At 40.2% G+C, this 20,342-nt stretch overlaps 1 protein-coding gene across 1 annotated transcript in view; it reads right to left on the reverse strand.

Annotated features, from left to right (window-relative positions):
- Positions 1-522: 522 nt before the first annotated feature.
- Positions 523-20,342, reverse strand: part of LOC126190621 (macoilin) — a 178,980-nt gene continuing 159,160 nt past the window's right edge. The window contains exons 13-14 of the mRNA XM_049931034.1: positions 4,943-5,117; positions 523-1,388 (exon numbers count right to left, since the gene is read on the reverse strand). Of these exons, the coding sequence (XP_049786991.1) occupies positions 1,153-1,388; positions 4,943-5,117 (411 nt within the window). The 3' untranslated portion in view covers positions 523-1,152. The remainder of the gene's footprint in view (positions 1,389-4,942; positions 5,118-20,342) is intronic.

The raw sequence follows: 20,342 nt of genomic DNA on the forward strand, positions 1-20,342 counted from the left end.
CAGTTAACATGGTTTATGTTGAAAATAGTGACCACAGGGAAATCTGCAGACTTTCAACCAGTTTGCCACCTGACAGAAAGCTGTTTTACATAGAAATAAAGAATCAGATGCTGATCTGACACCCACTGAAGATGCCTTGCAACTAAGGTGAAAAACATCTCAGTGCACAAGATAAATAAAAACGCTTAATGTGCAGCGTGCAAATTTTTGTTCTGAACTACTGTAATTTAAGACATAAACTACTTATTGGTACTTTACCTGAATATGTTTCATTTCAACATGTTAACTTATACACTTTTACTACCAAATCCAATTTTACATTGAAATTCAGATATGTGTGAAAAATTAGTTCTTTCTTCACCTACCAAAAACTTCAATGAAAAAATATATCTCATCAGTTGTGTTGTGAACATTGTTCTTAATAGATTCCATTATCAATATTCTTGGATACGAAATTATAACTTTGCCACAGTGGTCTGTATTTGCACTTGGGAGTTTTGCAGATATAGTAATAAGCATATGATGATGATCAAGAGTTTAATCCAAAGATACTAATTCTTTACACATCAGACAAAGAATTGTGCAACAAAGAGAACACTGAGTGTGTTTACATCTCAAATGTTGGTTGGACAAAGCTTACAGTTGCCCCTAAATTTGAAGCATCAAACTTCAAGTCAATTGGACGAATTAAATATACATTACATCTTGTGATAAACATTCTGTGTACTGTGTATGGATATTCTGCATAAGAAAAAGAGAATACTCTTTTATGCAAAGAAAAATTTAATAAAAAGAAACATAGAAAAGTTCAGTCCATTCTTGCAAAAAAAAAAAAAAAAACAAATGATCTATCGTCAGTGCAAATAATGGAAAAAAAGATAAATTCTTACAAAATTATTTACAGCTGTTCAAACAAAATGCAGTCTCTTTAAGTATAAATAACGAAAAAAACTAATAAAAAAGACATACAGATTTTGGTAACTGATGTTATAAAAAGCTTTCCTAGTATTAAATAACTTCCATTTCTTCAGAATGATGTAGTACTTATTCAAGAATTTTACTGTGATTGTTCACAACACAAAAATTGTGAGAATAAAGACACTAAGAATTTGACATTGCTAAAAGACAATTCCAAAACATTCATATCACATTTCACCCTTTAGTGGAAGCTATAAGACTGTTCTTTGGCGTATAAGCAGTAGCATTCGGATCTAAATTAGAGACGTTGCAAGTGACACACGAGCTCTGAGTCTCTATTACACACAGTTTTGATGTTCCAGGGCAACTAGGCTGCTCTGGTCCAAATGAATCAGTGGGCATTATTGCTAAAACCTGTGCAATCTTGCATTTCAGCTGTTCGATTTCTTTTTCTTGAGCTCGAATGACATCTGGAAAAAATAAATAAATAAAAATAAAAAAATGACGGTATTATATGAGGCTTCATGATTAAGATACCAATTCTGTAAGCCTGACCACAAACTGCAAGTACATGTGCGCGCCCACACACACACACTCACACACACACACACACACACACACACACACACACACACACACACACACACACACACACACAGAGAGAGAGAGAGAGAGAGAGAGAGAGAGAGAGAGAGAGAGAGAGAGAGAGAGAGATTTATTGTTCTTATGACAGACAGAAAATCAATACAACCACTGACATACCTAGTAAGTTTATCTCACTGCAATGAATTTTCATACTTTCACCACCCTAATAAACGTGCATGGTGTCGGTAGCCGTGATAATTTTACTTCAGTTTAGTTTTGTAATGGGTATATGCAGTATTAATCATTATTCCCAGGTACTTCTAGAAAGCTTATCGACATCATTATATGTTTATTCTCTCAATGAACTGACCTTTGTTAGCATTTGTCTGATCTACCCATATGGTGAAAAAAGCATCACATGTCCTGTCTTTGTTCAAAAAAATTTCCAGTGAGATATAATTTATCAGACTGCTCCAGAACAATCGTGGATTGATTGCGATCTTAATTGGCTTCCTGACCCACACCGTTCCAGAGGTACTTTTGGATGCTTGGATTTCAGATGCCTGTTCTGGTTTGATGAGGAGCCAGAAGAACAGGAAGTTGCCTGCTGGCACCATCAACCTTCCGTCCCTAATTATACACATTTGATCGAATATCTAAAACTACCTGACAGAAGACTGATAGTGCATTACAACTATAAGGACAAACAAGATGAAAAGTGGGATGAAAAAAGTTCAGAACATAACAACATTCTTCTGTTTCATAAACAGAACTCCATCAAGTGATCAGATGAGAGGAAACGCAGATGCCAAACAAAAATGCGAAGAACTGTAAGTAATCACTTATTTAAAAAAAGAGACATAACTATACATATTGAAACAGAACTCTATCATTCTAGATACTACTGATGACGTCTTAAAGTGAAAAAGATGAAACACATCTGGGAGAAATAAAATACAGTGCAGCAAGAAAAGGCTTTTTCTTTTTTTTTTTACAAAACAAATATTTCTGTCCTTGCTGCGGAGGATGACCATGCAAACAGATTTGTTAAGTATGCTTGTCAGAATAGCTTCATCAAGCTGGAGATCTGTTCTTCCACAGTTTGACAGTTCGTGAAGCCTGCAAGAAATTTCACCCTAGACTAATATCACTGCATTCTGCTGAAATGGCGAATTTGAAGGCATGTTTGTTCTGTTGATTGATAGTTATTCTTGCAACACATGTTACTATCAGCTGGACGTATTTCCTGTTTGTAATCTTCAGCACAACTGCTTATCATGAAACATACAAGCAGTCTTCTTTTGGTGGCAACAATAAGAATTTGACATAAAAAAAAAACCGAGTCAACTAGACCCCAGAATGGTTGGCCACAGAGAGAGTTCCTGTCATCTTGGCAACTGCCATTCATGGAGGATTTTCATCTGTGACATCCTCATCTCCATATATGGTTGCCTCACATAGTTTTCCTGAATTCAGCAGCTAGGTGACCAGCTACTATCTCTGTTTGGCAATACGGAACAGCTGTATGAGTTCAGGAGTACGGCAATGAGGTTTGCCGCACAGATCGACTAGAATGGTATGCAGCTGATTGGCATGAAATGACTTTTGATGATGGTTATGACCTGTGGCATAGCAAATGTTGAACATACATCATCTCTCTTGCAGTACTGCACATTTCCAGGGCATGCACAAAACAGTGGAAACATATCAGTGTGAAGTTCTGCAACTGACTTTCCTGCCACAAGGCATTATACTTGGCAGAGGAGTTAGTTGTACATGTGTTAGTCAGATACTGGGTTACCGTTTGATGACTGTGGCCAAAATCCAAGTCGCCCCAGTCCATCCTTCTTAGCACATTCAAGTGGTGGCAGAGATTGGTGATAAAGATCAACACACTTCTTCTTCATCATTCTCTATTACTTCCTGACACAGGTGCTCACAATTCATGGCTCCTATCTCTTGTTTACTTGGTCAGGTTGCCGTAACCTCCTCTGCTGAAAGTACAACTTCGAATTTCTTCTGCAGAGGCAACAAGTTGTGGCTCAAATTCTAAAAACACTCACTTTGTTGCAGGTGCGAAGTGATGGACCCGTGCGTAGTTGTCCATAATGTTGTGGCCTAGGAAATCATTGTCTTCTATGGAGTAATGCTCAAGCAAGATCAGAGATTTCATAAACCTTGTGCCTTTGTGAGCAGGTGACAGACAGAACGCAGCATGAGCACAATTTACGATTCTGTAGACAAGCTCTGCCAATGGAATGAGTACTGCCTGTTGAGATGCAATTCGCAGCGCAATACCCATGATAACGTCACTCTGTGATTGCTGGGAATTAGTTCCTCCATCACCTAGACACTTATCTGTGGTCCATGTCATTCCTTCATAATCAGTATCACACTAATCTGTGCACCTTGGTCAAATGGTAGGAACCATTTCAGTACAGCTGGATGAAGCACTGCATTTGGTAAATACATCACTAGAATTTTGATGTGAATCTGTGTGCTGCTAAAAAGACTCCTACTGTCCTATATACTACAACTCTAAAGTAATTTCCAGTTGTCATACTATTTCGCTTGCAAAATGTGATGCATGTGTTATCTGAACTGCAGTAGAACTGTGTCTACATGCAACTCTGTCTCTTCTGACAATGCTCTTGTTGTGCAATGGTCTTAATGTAGGACAATGTGTGTAACTTACTTTCTGAATACCTTACGCATTATGACAATCATGGGATGCAATATAAGGTGAAACTAACATGTGACCATATAGTAATTGAAATATCATACTTTAAATCACTGGAACAATTCTAGAAGCATGCATCTAAGGACCAAGTAACTTACAAGGTAATCAGACTGACCGATTCTTGAGTATTATTCAGATGAGGTCTACACACAGTTCTCAGATGAACTCCTGATACACACATTGTTATTTTCTCTTCCATTACATCTGTTGCATTATCTCAGCAAAGATTTCTAAACAATTCCCTATTGTTTAAAAGCAGAGCTCAGGAAGGAATAATCTAAGACTTCTTGTGCTCAATACAGGACACAAGCATTGTTTCTAGTAGCAACAATTACTTCTACTGATAATTACTTAATTTTTCATTTTTATTTATGTTTCACACTTAAATCACAAAAGAAACCTGAAACTATGGCAGTATCAACTCTGCCTCCTTATAGAAACATACTGCATTTCTATAAATGCAAAGTATATCTGACATTTATATTTCATTCCCTCGAAATAGTTACTCTCGGTGTGAACTATGTTTCATCTCAAAGTACAAAAATATTTTAAGAACACAGTCAAATGCTTTTAACAACCAACAATATTATGTGGTATTCCCAAAATAGAACTTATCAAGAAAGCCTAATGGGATGAGAAGACACATACAGTAAAGTAGCAAAATGTTTTCACATTCTATACAAACCACTCTTTACTTACTTTCTCGAATTTCCAGCTGTCGTTTCGCTTCTCCTAATGCTGAAAAGAGATCTAACTTTATTCGGGTTTCTGCACTCAGGCTGTTTTCCAGATGCGCATTTTTATCTTGCATTGCAGAAAGGGCAGACATAAGTATTTCCGACTCATTGTGTGTCTCTTTGTACTGCCGCAATGTCTGCAACAAAAGAATAGTAAACCAACATATTACTCACAAGGAATCAATAAGAGTGAAAATCAGTTTGTATACCACTTTCTCTGCTGTGCAATAAGACCCTTGCTGTTCGTGTTATACATTAGTGACTTGACAGATTATAATAATAACAGTAACATCAAACATTTTCAGATGATGCATTTATCTATAATCAAGTGCTATCTGAAAAAAGCTGTACACATATTTAGCCATATTTTGACAGAATTTCAAAGTGGTGCAACAATTAGCAACTTGTTTCAAATATTCAGGAATGTAAAATTGTGCAAATCACAGCAGCACTATCAGCAGTACTGAACATATACACAGAAAAGAAGCACTTATGCTCACAGGTTGTTTGATTTGTTGGTGAGTGTCACAGAGATGCTGAAAAACCTGAACCTGAAGAGAGATGCAAAGCCTACTTATAAAGTTTCAAGAAGACTTGCTATCGAACACTTCAACTTTAGTTCTACGGTAATCTCTTTACATGTACTTTTCAGGACATGACAAACACAAATTATAATTGAAATGGCTAACAGTTTACAAAGAGAGACAATCAATCACACTCAAAGTGAAGTTCTGATGTGCTCATACCCAGTATTTTCGTGTATATTTTACACACAATAGCATTATCAGCAGGTACTGAACACATAGGACAGGGTAACCAAAAGAAACCAAACTGTTTATTTACATTTTAAGCACAACCTCCAATACCCTCCAAATTACTGTCCACTTGCACTAATACACTTGTCTGATCTTTTATTCCATTTTCAAAAAAATGTTTAAATTCATTTTTTGTGAATTTTTGGTCAAGAATGTCATGCAGATGGCGGTGTGTGTCAGAAAAGGTATTATCATGATGGAAAAGCCTGTCATCCAACTGCCACAAACCAGGCCACTTCCACTGCACAATCTTTTCAAAACTTCCAAGCAGAAAGCCTGTCCACTCCTGTAGAATACGCTCTGAATGGATGACTCCTCTCACATCAGAGGGGGGAGGGGGGGGGCATGTGTCAGTATTGTTTTAATGTTTGATTTCACCAGATGAGTTTCCTTGGGGAGAGGAAAACTTTAAGTCTTCTACTGGCTTGATTTTCACTTTGATTCAGGATCAAAAGTACAACACAAAGTTTTATCACCTGTGATAATTTTTGACAAAAAGCTTGGATCATTTCAGGGCTCTCCTTTCCAAGCACAGCATGCTTCCATGCGACCTTGTTTTTGTTCAGCAGTCAGCAGTCGTGGCATGAATTAGGGAGTCACCTTTTTTGTTTCCAAATCTTCTGTCGCAAATTGCTGCATTTAACTCCAGGTCACTATCGACAGCTCCACAATTTCTTCAATGGCATGTTGTCGAACTTTGTTGGAGATTGCATGAATGTTTTCATTTTCAAGCATTCAGGCCATAGAAGGGCAACCAGAATGACGTCTGCTATCAACTGACATTTCACCATTTTTGAAATGGGAAAATTACTCAAACACTTCAGCTTTCCCCATAGCATTGTACTTTTATTCTGTTTTCAACATTTCAAGGGTTTCTGTCCTACCTTTTTCTGAGCAAAAAGCATAATTTCATCACTCCAACTGTCCATTATTGCAAAAACAACTAACACACTAAGTAGTTATCACTATAAGTTCTGCCTAAACTGGTCCTGAATTCCTTCAGCTATGGCATTTGGCTTAATAACTCTGGAATGTACACTTTAAGTGCTACTAGTGGCAAAATGCAATACTACAAAAGCTCTGACCATAAAAAATTAGTTTGGTGCTTTTGGGTGCCTCTTGTACACAGAAAAGAAGCTTTAATGGCCACAGGTTGTTTGATTTGTCAATGAGTGTCACAGAGATGCTGAAAACCAGAAATGGCAGCTGCTTGAAGATGGACACAAAGCCTCCTCACAAAGCTTCAAGAAGACTTGCAGCCCAGCACTTCACCTTTAGTTCTACACTAATTTCACTACACATACTTTTCAGGACATGGCAAACACAAATTACAATTGAAATGACTAACAGTTTACAAAGAGAGACTATGAAGTGAAGTTCCGATAGGACTGTATCCACTACTTTCACGTATATTTTACTATTCGGCATTTCAGCCACAAGGTCAGTGTTGGTCTGCTCTTATAATAATCAAATTTCTGCACAGGAGTTTCATTTCATGTAATTATTTATGTCTTCTATCATACTTGTGTGATTAATTTCAAGAGAACTGTGAGTTGTGAGTTCTGCAGTAAGCTTCAAAATTATTTTAACTTTGATATCCAAACATATGTTTTCATTAAAATATCGAAAGTTTAACTACCTTATCCCAACATGTGTGACTAATAATTGTTCTCTGGCTGTCGAATTTGAACAAAACAACTATCTTGCATTGTATAACTGAGCACTGTGAGTGTTAGTTTTTACACTCAACAGTTTTTTCAAAATATTCCCAGTGTTTCACTGAACATAGGTGCTTAATGAAGTATTTTCTTGAATAATTAGCATTATATACTTTATCTTTTGTGGTAAAGGCAAATATTCAGACATCCTTAGAAGAACAATCTGGCCCAGAAAAACAACTACGTAAAGCTGCCTGGTGTGTTCCAGTCAATGTAATTTTGACAAACTGCCTATTGGCTTCTGTCTCGGGTTCTTCGGCCGACGTTCATCTAATGATTTTTCTGACGTTTCGCCAGCACGAGTGGCTGGCATTCTCGAAGCTTCACCCTCCATTGCCGGTGGTGAACTGGAGCCGAGGTCACGGCCGCAGACTATATGTACCTGGCGCACCAACGTCCGAGGGCTTCTCCGCGGTCATTTCCGGTGCGGTTCTCCTCTTGCTACCTGCGACGGTAGTTCGCTGCAGTACGGAAAGCCAGGATCCGTTTACCTTAAGGCTTTCCTCTTTCTTGTTCAAACTGTTCGCGTGTTTTTGTATTTCCACAGCTTCTCTGAACATGCGCATGTGATAGTGCTTCTCTACAGCCAGAACTTCCGCATCAGCGAATTTTATTACGTGGTCGGTCTCATTCAGTGCGTGCTCTGCCACTGCCGATTTCTCCACCTGCCCCAACCTGCAATGTTCCTTATGCTCTTTGATCCTGGTGTTAATGGATCGTCCAGTCATTTCGACATAAACTTTTCCGCATGTGCATGGTGTACGGTATATTCCCGACATTGCAAGTGGGTTTGAAAATCATCTTTACGTTATGTTTGCGCAATATACGGCCGATTCTGTCCGTCACTCTGGGAAAGGCCGTACCCGACATTTCTTTTTCTGGTTCCTTAATTCGCCAAGTGTTTGGCTCTGTTACACTTCTAATATAATTTGTGGAGTACCCATTGCTCCTCAGGACAGTTTCCAGGTGTTGCATTTCTCGTTTGAGGTGTTGCGGCTCACATATTCGTCCTGCTCTCGTTACGAGCGTACTGATCATGTCTCTTTTCTGGCTCGGGTGGTGGTTTGACAGGTTGTGCAGGTATCGGTCCGTGTGTGTCGGTTTTCGATACACGCTGTGTCCCAGGTTTTTGCCGCCCTTTGTGACCGGCACATCTAGAAATGGCAGTTTCTTGTCCTTTTCTACTTCCATGGTAAATGTTATGTTGGCATGGAAGCTGTTCAAGTGTCTTAGGAAGTCACCGAGCTGTTCTTCACCATGGCTCCACACCACGAAAGTATCATCGACGTACCTGTACTACACCTTAGGTTTGCAAGTCGCCGAGTCCAGTGCCTGTGCTTCGAATTGTTCCATGAAGAAGTTGGCCACCACTGGACTGAGAGGACTATCCATGGCGATGCCTTCCAGCTGTTTGTAGAAATCGCCATTCCACGTGAAATAGATCGTGGTGAGACATGCATGGAAGAGCTTTCTGATGTCTTGCGGGAAAATGGAACCGATGTGCTCCAGAGCGTCACTGAGTGGCACTTTCATAAATAACGAAACAACATCAAAGCTGACCAGGATGTCGTTTGGTGCAAGTTTCAGTTTCTGCAGTTTCTCAATGAAATGTCCTGAGTCCTTAATGTATGTGTTGGTCTTCCCCATGTGTGGCTGGAGCAGAGAGGCCAAGTGTTTTGCCAGTTTATATGTCGGTGAGCCAGGAGCACTAACGATCGGTCTCAGTGGAACATTGTTCTTATGGATCTTGGGTAATCCATACAGCCGAGGTGGTAGGGTTTCTGCGTTATGCACGTTTCTCTGTATGTCCACCGGCAGAGAAGACGCCTTGATTAATCGATTCGTATTCCGAGTGATACGCTGCGTCGGATCTGCGCTTAGTTTTCGGTACGTTGTCGGATCTAACAGGTCTCGGATCTTTTGCTCATAATCTTCGGTCTTCATTACGACGGTCGCGTTCCCCTTATCGGCAGGCAGTACCAATATACTCCTGTCGGTGTTGAGATTCTTAATGGCTTGTACCTCATCTTTCTTCAGGTTGCAAGCTGGTGGTTTTGCTCGGAGCAGTATCCTGGCTGTTTCAGTGCGTATTTCCTCTGCCCTTTCACAAGGAAGGGTCCGAATGGCTGCTTCGGTGTTGGCAATGATGTCCTTCATAGGTATCATCCCGAGAACTATACCTATGGAGGACATCATTGCCAACACCGAAGCAGCCATTCGGACCCTTCCTTGTGAAAGGGCAGAGGAAATACGCACTGAAACAGCCAGGATACTGCTCCGAGCAAAACCACCAGCTTGCAACCTGAAGAAAGATGAGGTACAAGCCATTAAGAATCTCAACGCCGACAGGAGTATATTGGTACTGCCTGCCGATAAGGGGAACGCGACCGTCGTAATGAAGACCGAAGATTATGAGCAAAAGATCCGAGACCTGTTAGATCCGACAACGTACCGAAAACTAAGCGCAGATCCGACGCAGCGTATCACTCGGAATACGAATCGATTAATCAAGGCGTCTTCTCTGCCGGTGGACATACAGAGAAACCTGCATAACACAAAAACCCTACCACCTCGGCTGTATGGATTACCCAAGATCCATAAGAACAATGTTCCACTGAGACCGATCGTTAGTGCTCCTGGCTCACCGACATATTAACTGGCAAAACACTTGGCCTCTCTGCTCCAGCCACACATGGGGAAGACCAACACATACATTAAGGACTCAGGACATTTCATTGAGAAGCTGCAGAAACTGAAACTTGCACCAAACGACATCCTGGTCAGATTTGATGTTGTTTCGTTATTTATGAAAGTGCCACTCAGTGACGCTCTGGAGCACATCGGTTCCATTTTCCCGCAAGACATCAGAAAGCTCTTCCGTGCATGTCTCACCACGATCTATTTCACGTGGAATGGCGATTTCTACAAACAGCTGGAAGGCGTCGCCATGGATAGTCCTCTCAGTCCAGTGGTGGCCAACTTCTTCATGGAACAATTCGAAGCACAGGCACTGGACTCGGCGACTTGCAAACCTAAGGTGTAGTACAGGTACGTCGATGATACTTTCGTGGTGTGGAGCCATGGTGAAGAACAGCTCCGTGACTTCCTAAGACACTTGAACAGCCTCCATGCCAACATAACATTTACCATGGAAGTAGAAAAGGACAAGAAACTGCCATTTCTAGATGTGCTGGTCACAAGGGGCGGCAAAAACCTGGGACACAGCGTGTATCGAAAACCGACACACACGGACCGATACCTGCACAAACTGTCAAACCACCACCCAAGCCAGAAAAGAGGCATGATCAGTACGCTCATAACGAGAGCAGGACGAATATGTGGGCCGCAACACCTCAAACGAGAAATGCAACACCTGGAAACTGTCCTGAGGAGCAATAGGTACTCCACAAATTATATTAGAAGTGTAACAGAGCCAAACACTCGGCGAATTAAGGAACCAGAAAAAGAAATGTCGGGTACGGCCTTTCTGCCATACATTCCAAGAGTGACAAACAGAATCGGCCGTATATTGCGCAAACATGGCGTAAAGACGATTTTCAAACCGACAAGGAAGATCAAAGAGTGTCTTAGATCGGCGAAGGAGAAAAGAGACCCACTTGCAATGTCAGGAACATACCATATACCATGCACATGCGGAAAAGTTTATGTCTGAATGACTGGACGATCCATTAACACCAGGATCATAGAGCATAAGCGACATTGCAGGTTGGGGCACGTGGAGAAATCGGCCGTGGCAGAGCACGCACTGAATGAGACCGACCACGTAATAAAATTCACCGATACGAAGTTCTGGCTGTAGAGAAGCACTATCACACGCGCATGTTCAGAGAAGCTGTGGAAATACAAAAACACGCGAACAGTTTGAACAAGAAAGAGGAAAGCCTTAAGGTAAACGGATCCTGGCTTCCTGCACTGCAGCGAACAACCGTCGCAGGTAGCAAGAGGAGAACCGCACCGGAAATGACCGCAGAGAAGCCCTTGGACGTTGGCGCGCCAGGTACATATAGTCTGCAGCCGCGAGCTCAGCTCCAGTTCACCACCGGCAATGGAGGGTGAAACTTTGACAAGCTTTGACAATGCCAGCCACTCGTGCTGGTGAAACGTCAGAAAAATCATTAGATGAACGTCGGCCGAAGAACCCAAGACAGAAGCCAATAGGCAGTTTGTCAACAAGTGGCCACGAAAGCCTTAACAATTTTGCAAAGTAATTGTCTGTCAAAAAGCTGGTCAGGGTTACAGAAATTTATTTTCAGTGAAGTGAATGACGCAACACTGTATGGTCTAGAGGTTAAAATATGTTCTCCCACACAACTAGGCAGGGGAACATTCTGCAACAGTGTCAGAAATGTGTTTTGAATGTCACCTCTTTCTGGCATATTGTTTCCCACACATATTCACAAACTGTCCTTCATCCATATCTCCTCTTTCTCTTGCATGCACGCGCGTCACACAAAAGAGAGAGAGAGAGAGAGAGAGAGAGAGAGAGAGAGAGAGAGAGAGAGAGAGAGAGAGAGAGAGAGACTCATTCTCAGTCAAGATTTTAATTTTGAAACCACTATCTCTTCTTATCTTTTCCTTTGTTTCGCTGGAAGTTTGATGCTCCATAACAATTTTGTTCCAAAAAATCAAACTAAAAGTGAATACTTTTCTGTGATTGACCTGCTTCCTTATTACAAGATGGTTATAATTAACTTTCACTACTTGAAAAAGCTCACATGAACAGTGGAAGAAAAATAATGACTAAACCACTGAAAGCAACACGTTTCAATTTCCGCAAGAGAAGACAATATTTGTTGATTGTGTGCCATAGTTATGTTCCAGGTTATGAACATCGCCCAGTGTGATGACCATCTGCATCCATAACAGCCTGGAACCACACTAAAGATTGCTCACCTGCAGCCTGAAACATTTCAGGTGGGATGCTGGCTACCTACCTTGCTATGCTCACCCTCAACCTTCAACATCTGTTGGTGTCCTGTGGATTAACCCTGACCATCAGGCAAAACCACAGCCAAAATTCACAAGGGCTCAAATCAGGTATCTTGGTGGCCACACAATCTGGAGGTATCAGCCAATGATTCAGTTTTCTCCAAATGCATTAATGAGTGAGCAAGTGCCCTCAGGAGCAATGCTTCAATATTCCTGAAGAGCAGCAGCACTATTACTGTTGTTTCGGTAAAACAGCTCTATGAGTAAAGCCTTGTTCACCTTGTCTAGACTCATGTTTACTGCAACTGTAATGCATATTGATTCTTGTGATTGAACCCTATGTCAGCATACCAGCACCAGCACCTAACAGCAAATCGGACACTAACGCTACTAACAACGCAAATCCTGCAGCGCACAGTGTGAACATCATTGCTATAAAGTTGGGTGCAGTAAGTAGTTTTCCATATACACTGGCTCAAGTAATGAAAGTTTTATTATAACCACTATGTACGCCAAATAATTAAGCATATTTTTGGACATCTACAGATAACTTCTCTTAAAAAGCCAATTTCAGTAACTATAAAGTTAAATACACTCCACTGAAAAGGAAGAATAGCAGTAGAAATGCTAAACACCTAAGAAGAATAATGTCTCCCAGTTTTCCTAAAACATGTCACTAGCGGCACAGTACACAAGGCAATTATGAGAATCTCTTCCGAGGCAGTAGGAAATGACGGAGTGAGCATTGGCATGATTTAGAACATCGTAGACACTATTATTCCAGTTATCACAGACATCTTCAACCTGTCTCTTGTCATCAGTACATATCCTACTGAGTGAAAGCATAGTTTAATTCAACCTATACCCAAGACTGACAACCCTAAGTCACCAGGTGACTACAGGCCGATCAGCATACTACCTGCAATATCTAAAGCCCTAGAATACATCGTCCATGAACAGCTGACGGATTACCTCAAAACTCATAACATCTATGACAAATATCAGTCAGGCTTTCGAAAGCACCATAGTACAGCAACTGCATTAATCAAAGTAACTGATGACATTAAACATGCTATGGACAGACGTGAAGCTACCCTCCTAACACTGCTTGACTTTAGCAAGGCTTTTGATACAGTTGACTTTGATATACTACTAATTAAAATGAAACAGCTGAATTTCTCAAACAGCGCAATACACTGGTTCGACAGCTACCTCAAAAACAGAAGTCAACAAGTCATTTGTGGGTCGGAAAAGTCATCATGGAAAAACGTGCGCTCTGGAGTTCCCCAAGGCTCCGTCCTTGGTCCATTACTCTTCTCACTGTACATTAATGATATTTCTTGAGTGATTCACTCCTGCAACTACCATCTATATGCCGACGACATCCAACTGTGCATAAGTGCAAGCCCCAAGAACATTGCTGACGCAGTAGCGAGTATGAACGCAGATCTTTGCTCTGTTTCTCGATGGGTACAGAACCCAGGTCTGAAACTAAACCCCAAGAAATCCCAGGTCATACTTATATCTCATCCAAAGTTAATCAGCCGGTACTTTCGCGAAACAGTCCCTCAAATACTCCTCAATGGTACTCAACTACCATACCAAAAAACAGTAAAAGACCTAGGAATAATCTTGGATGAACACCTAAACTGGGAAGAACAAACAGTCACAGCTTGCCGGAAATCGCTCTCCTCCCTACATGCAATTCAAAAATTTAGAAAAATATTTCCAACCCATGTTAAACAAAAATTAGTCCAAACACTAGTCTTGCCTAATCTTTACTACTGTGATGTAGTTCAACACGGCACAAATAGTGAAAATTCGAGATGCCTCGAGCTAGTGATGAATGCTTGCTTAGATACGTGTGCAATATACGTTTGTATGATCATATCAGTCCTTCATACTCCCAGCTAGGTTGGATACGCCCACATAAGGCACGCGATCTCCACACGATGTGCTTACTTCATCGATTTCTTAGCCACTGGTGCCCCCAATACTTATCTTCCCACATTAAACACCTATCATCATTCCACAACCGCAACACCAGATCGGATACGTCTAGCATCTTGGCTGTACCTTTACATAACACAAAATCTTTCTCCGTGTTATTCTCCATCTCAGCCATCTGACTATGGAACGCGCTCCCCTGTGATCTGCGTCTTATCCAGAACCAATCAACGTTCCAGAGAGAACTCAAAACTTACATATTAGGGACGGTATAGCCACCATTGTTATGCCCCTCTCATCTCTTTCTTTCTCCTCTTCATCATAGCTTCGAATTTTACCATTCTAATTCTCTTCCTCTAACCTATCTACCTCTTCTACATCTCTTTCACCCCATTCTATCGTCTTATGCCTCTGCTCGTTGAGAATAACTCACAAGCTGCAAGAACATAACGAGAAAATTCCCAACTAGCAATAGGACTGACATTCATAAAAGAAAAATATGTTTACTTTCATATACATAGTCATTACTACTATTATTATTATTCTTGATTGTTATAATTATTTTTTTTATTGTTATAATTATCATTGTACTACTGTTAGAATCTCTATTTTCTTTCTTTAACATTAATACTGTATAACACGTTATATGTCCTTAATGTTCTGTAGAAACTGAAATTTGTTCAATCTGAGTATGCCTGGTTAGGTGTAAGAGAGGGTAAAATAAATGCATAAATAAATAAATAAATTTCATATACAACTAGAATCACTGACAGCGTGTAGTCTAAGCCACATTGTGCAAATCCTTCTGTTTACTCTCTGTATGGCCCCTGCTGATAACTATCACTTGTACGGCATTGCTGAGATGTGCAGGTGATCTCTCTCGTAAACCATTTACTTTTACACAGTTACAAATAATTACCAATTGCATTCTGCATCACCAGTTTCATAGTCATTTTATGTTCACCAGTTCATTGATCAACATAAATTGTTTTACAGTGCTATGGTGCTCACAGCTGTGCTTTTCTGTGCTATATTGGAGCACAATTAACAAGTATTCATGAACATATATGCAAGAACAAAATTTATAACAACTTCGTAAAAGTTAAGCATACCAGTCGCTCTAGCTGGGCACGCTTAAAATTTTTCAGACTGGAGAAAATTAATTCAGAGCCAGCAGCACAAATCAGTGTCTCAGTTAATCAAAGTTGGAGCGGCCGGAGATAGAGGTCATGTGCGCATGAACTGTGCTTGCTTGCATGAATGTGTATGTGTTTTCCTTTCTGAATACAGCTTTGGGCGAAAGCTCAAATGTGTAACAGTCTTTTTGTTGTGCCTTTCTGCAACTCAACGTGTCATGTTTACAGTGAGTAGCAATCTATCCTTTTCATAACTTTGTTAATACAAGCTTGATTGCATTTGTGTAACCCATTTAAGAGTGCTTCAAGACAAAGATGACAGAGAGAACTGCAGTTTATACAAGAATTGTACCTGAACAATAATCTTTCAAAGTCGATTACAACAAAAAATGATTCTTTCAATTTGGATATGATCTTGCAGAACCCACAAAACAACTCTGATGTCATGGCTTGTGGTATTAATCAGTGCGTACAATAGCGTAAGTTCAGCAGAGATGTCGCAAGTTCAGCAAAGATGTACAGGGCTCTGGAACAATTTGCAATTTCAAGCTCATGACTAAAATGGTTATAACATGTATAATTATATTTCTGATGATGTTGTTGTATGCACTTTTAATAATACCCTGAAATGACTTCCGTACACTATTTTCTTCACACATGGATCCCCTCTCTTCCTCACTCCTGAACAAAATCTCACTACACTAATGTCACCATGTATCAAATCTCCAACTCTTAACTTCAGTACTACAATGTCTCTAAGAATATGTCACACAATGATACCATCTTTAATTATGACTGTTATACAGAGGATATTCATTTAAGGTGTTACATGTTATTAATAAACAGGCATTTATATTATTAATTTAAATTAAAGCTACAATGATTTTTTATTAGTTTTTCAGCCTTGAGTAACACAAATGGTATCGTAAACAGTTCCAGTTTTTATAGCAAGCCATCATCAGATGATGTGATTAAACAGAAAGAAGGGGCAGTAAAAGACTAGGAAACTAAATTACAAAATAAAACTAATGTCTCTGCACAACTACTATCAGCAACTTAGAAGAACGCGCATGACGGGAATGCAGCAGGGAGTCTGGTGTGCTATAAACAACAATACTCACAATTTTATAATAATTTTTCATTAATATAATTACATTAACATTGTAACTGTATCTGGCTTGAAAAGGTTTGAGCAACATAATGTATTTACTTCTCTCACTACTTCAATTCTTCCGAAATAAAATGGATCAAATTCTTTATCTGTGTGTACGTGGTATCAGCAATTGCTACATCAATAATTTATTAACACTAGTACTCACGTGTAACTATTTAAATGCTTTTTTGTCATTTTTGATTTACAGTTACAACATCATCTGTTTCTCACTTACAATGTGGACATAATGTCTGCATGTGTTTCACTAGAATTTTCCTCTTTCAGACTGATGCTGTGCATGAAAATTATATGAAACAGTAATGCCATGAACAGGGAACAATGAAACAAAATGACAATGACAATGAAGTCATATAGAACAGTAAAATTTTTCAATCAGTAACAGACCACAGGCAGCTGTGGGGCAGAAGAGAGTGGGGGGAAGACTGCTTGCCTACTCCCCACCTCACGCCTAACAGACATTCTTCTCAGCTGCCTACTGCAGAAGAACATTACTACATTGTTAAAGTAGAACTGAACAGGCCAACAGAGGCACTCAGAACATATCCATGCTTTGGTTGTAGAATTTTAGACTATATTACAGGGTGTATACAGGGACAAGGAAAAAAAAATCCCGGATTATTCCCGGATTTCTCCCGGATATCCCGTTTAAAAAATATGCTTTTTCCCGAGCGACCTACTGTCACTTAGCACAGAAAAAGTTCCCTCGGAACTGTAAAACTTATCAATCCTTTGAATGGTTAACGTTTTATATAATCGCGTAGAACTTCCCTGAAAAAAAAAAAAAAAAAAAAAAAAAAAAAAAAAAAAAAAAAAAAAAAAAAAAGCCGGAGCAGAGAAGTTTTGGAAAGACCTTTGATTTGCAGCAGCATATACGCTGCATATTTTCGTATTACGAAAGTATAAATTCGAATTGCACCAAACACAGCTTGTTAGTTTCCGGAGCGTTGCAACCGAGGTTGTGATGTCCTTTCGTAACCGAGTCATATCTCAAGCCACGAGATCTCGCCAGCCGATGACAGCAGCTATTCAGAGCATAGGACACGTGTTATAGTCAGCCACTAGCAAGATTACTGGTTACATAGCGCGAACACACAAGAGGAAAAGTTAACGGTTTACATTAATGTACACAGTACCGTATATCTACAAGAAAAGCTAAGCATTCCCGTGTAATATTGGTCTTTTTTTGGTGTGATATACTTTAAGATACATCACACAAATGTGCCAGTAAATTTAAAATTGTGACATAAATGCCTCGGCTCGAAATTCTTGAAGTGGCTGGTCCTCAAACTGTTCAGTTTCGAACGCTCTGTGACTTAGATATCCATCCCACTTTCACACACTTAACATAATTCATCTTGCGTAAAAAGAAATTTACTTTGAAAGTAACGCTTTTCTAACCACCGTTCGCAATACTGTTAGTTATAGGTTCGATTTACCAGTTGCCAGAGAGCGCCAAAAACGAATTATTGTGCGTGTGCAACTGCAGTGGTGTAGGAAGCCCGCATGTTCGTGTGTATAAAGCACTAAGAGAGCTTACACTACACCATAAAAGAAACAGGGCATCAGAGGATACTCCAAAAGGCATCAAAATTTCGTGAATCATACTAAAATGCATAATTCGGCTTGAAGTGCACATTGGTTTTTTCCAGATTCACAATGAAGTAGGTCCCATCTGATATTAAGCTTTTCAGTGTGGTTTTTGGGATGTAAATTTTCTTGGAGTACCAGTACTCTACGATCTCATGTTTGGTTCTTTATTATGGCATAATGCCATACATGGCAGAAGATGATAACGTGCACTTGAAATTCACCGAACAGTTGGAAGTACCCAAAACTGTTAAATGAAACACTTCGTTTCAAATAAAATGATTGCCTCTGCGGAATTTCTTTAGCAAACTTGCAAAAATAACTTCATTCTTCTGCAAGGCGATTAATGCTTGACTGCTACTAACTTGGAAAGAAAATAAAATCAGAAACTGAAATTAATAATATATTTTTGCCCTCTGTAATTATGTGAATGCATTTTAATTCACTTGATAGCTCCCGGCCACAGAAATCCGTTTTGTTTTCATTTGACGTGGGAGCTGTACACGAAGAGAAGCAGCGGAATCACTTAACGTAAACACGGGTCACGTGGAGACTAACCCCCTCCCGACTACAACTCAGACAACTCTGTGCAAGCGCGAATCTGGCAGCTAGTGCGCGCGAGAAAAATTTTTCTCGTTTGCATCAGGCTGCTTGCTGCTACTACCGATGCAGCTAACAGCCAAATTTCAAGAAGCGGGAAGCGAGAGAAGGTACTGCTTATACGCGAGTCAAATGCGCATGCGCAACAGACCGCTGGCAACTGGTCAAACGAACCTAATGTGAACAGTTGTGACGTCATGCTCATAGCAAGCAGTTTATTGTTACGAAGAATTACAGTCTGCGCCCTACGGCCTTTAACATATTTTTGCTATCTGTAGACGCTTGTGCGTGCACGGTGTTTTGTTGTCGTAAAATGCACATTTCCTTTGCCACTACAGTTTTATTTATTTCCCTCTCGTTTATATTTTATTGCTGCAGTATCATTCTCCAGTAGCAGGATACAATAACATTCTTTGCTAGAGAATCAATTCTGCAGTCAAAATTACAAAAATGTAACTGAAAGCTAAAACAATGAAAAATTCCCGGAATTCCGAAAAATTCCCGGGTTTTTCCCGGTTTTCTCCCGGATGAAAAAATTCCCGGGTTTTTCCCGGAATTCACGGTTGTCCCGGGTCGTATACACCCTGTATTACCTATGTAATATTATGTAACTGGTTAATTTTTTGCAAATGTATGATCACCTGACAAAAGCCTGAATACCCACCTTTTGCAGTCCAGGTGTACAGAGAGAGTGTCGATGAGGTTTTGGAAGTAGTGACAGGGATGTGGAGCCATGTTGACTCCAGTGCCATGGCCAACTACATTAGGTTTCTCAATTGAGGATCTGATCCCAAATGTTCACAGGTTCTTGATTGGGTTGAAATCCGGGGAGTTTAGTGGCCTGGGGAATGCAGTGAACTTATTATGAAGCTCTTTGAACCATGCATGCACACTGAAAACTGTGTGAAATGCAAACTGCATGTCGGGGTGGACATGGTCCTCAAGGCTAGATGCATACTTGTGTTGATGACTGCGCCTTCCAGAATTACGAGATCACCCAGGGAAGCATGGACCCTTTTGACGATTGTTGCAGGGCCGTACACACGCCAACAGCCATCTGATGGAGCATAAAACACGATTCATCTGAGAAGATCATCTCTCGCTACTCAGTGGACATTCAGTTTCAGTACAGGCATACAAATTCCAGCCTTTTTAGTCAATGAACAGCAGTCAGCACGAACCAGGAGCCTGCTGTGGAGGCCCATAAACACCAATGTTTGCTGAATGGTCATCGAGGAGACAGTTAATAGCTGCTTTTTAATTTGGGTGGTCATTTTCTCAACAGTTGCATGAGGATTTGCCTGTACACACTGCTGCCTCAGTGCCAATTTTGGATAGCACCATTTTTCCATGCATGGTATATTTTAATTACAGCAGCATGCAAACAGTTTACAGACTTTGCTATTTCAGAAATGCTTTCACCTTCAGCGCAAAA

Source organism: Schistocerca cancellata, chromosome 6, assembly GCF_023864275.1.
Source record: "Schistocerca cancellata isolate TAMUIC-IGC-003103 chromosome 6, iqSchCanc2.1, whole genome shotgun sequence".
Lineage (NCBI taxonomy): Eukaryota > Metazoa > Arthropoda > Insecta > Orthoptera > Acrididae > Schistocerca > Schistocerca cancellata.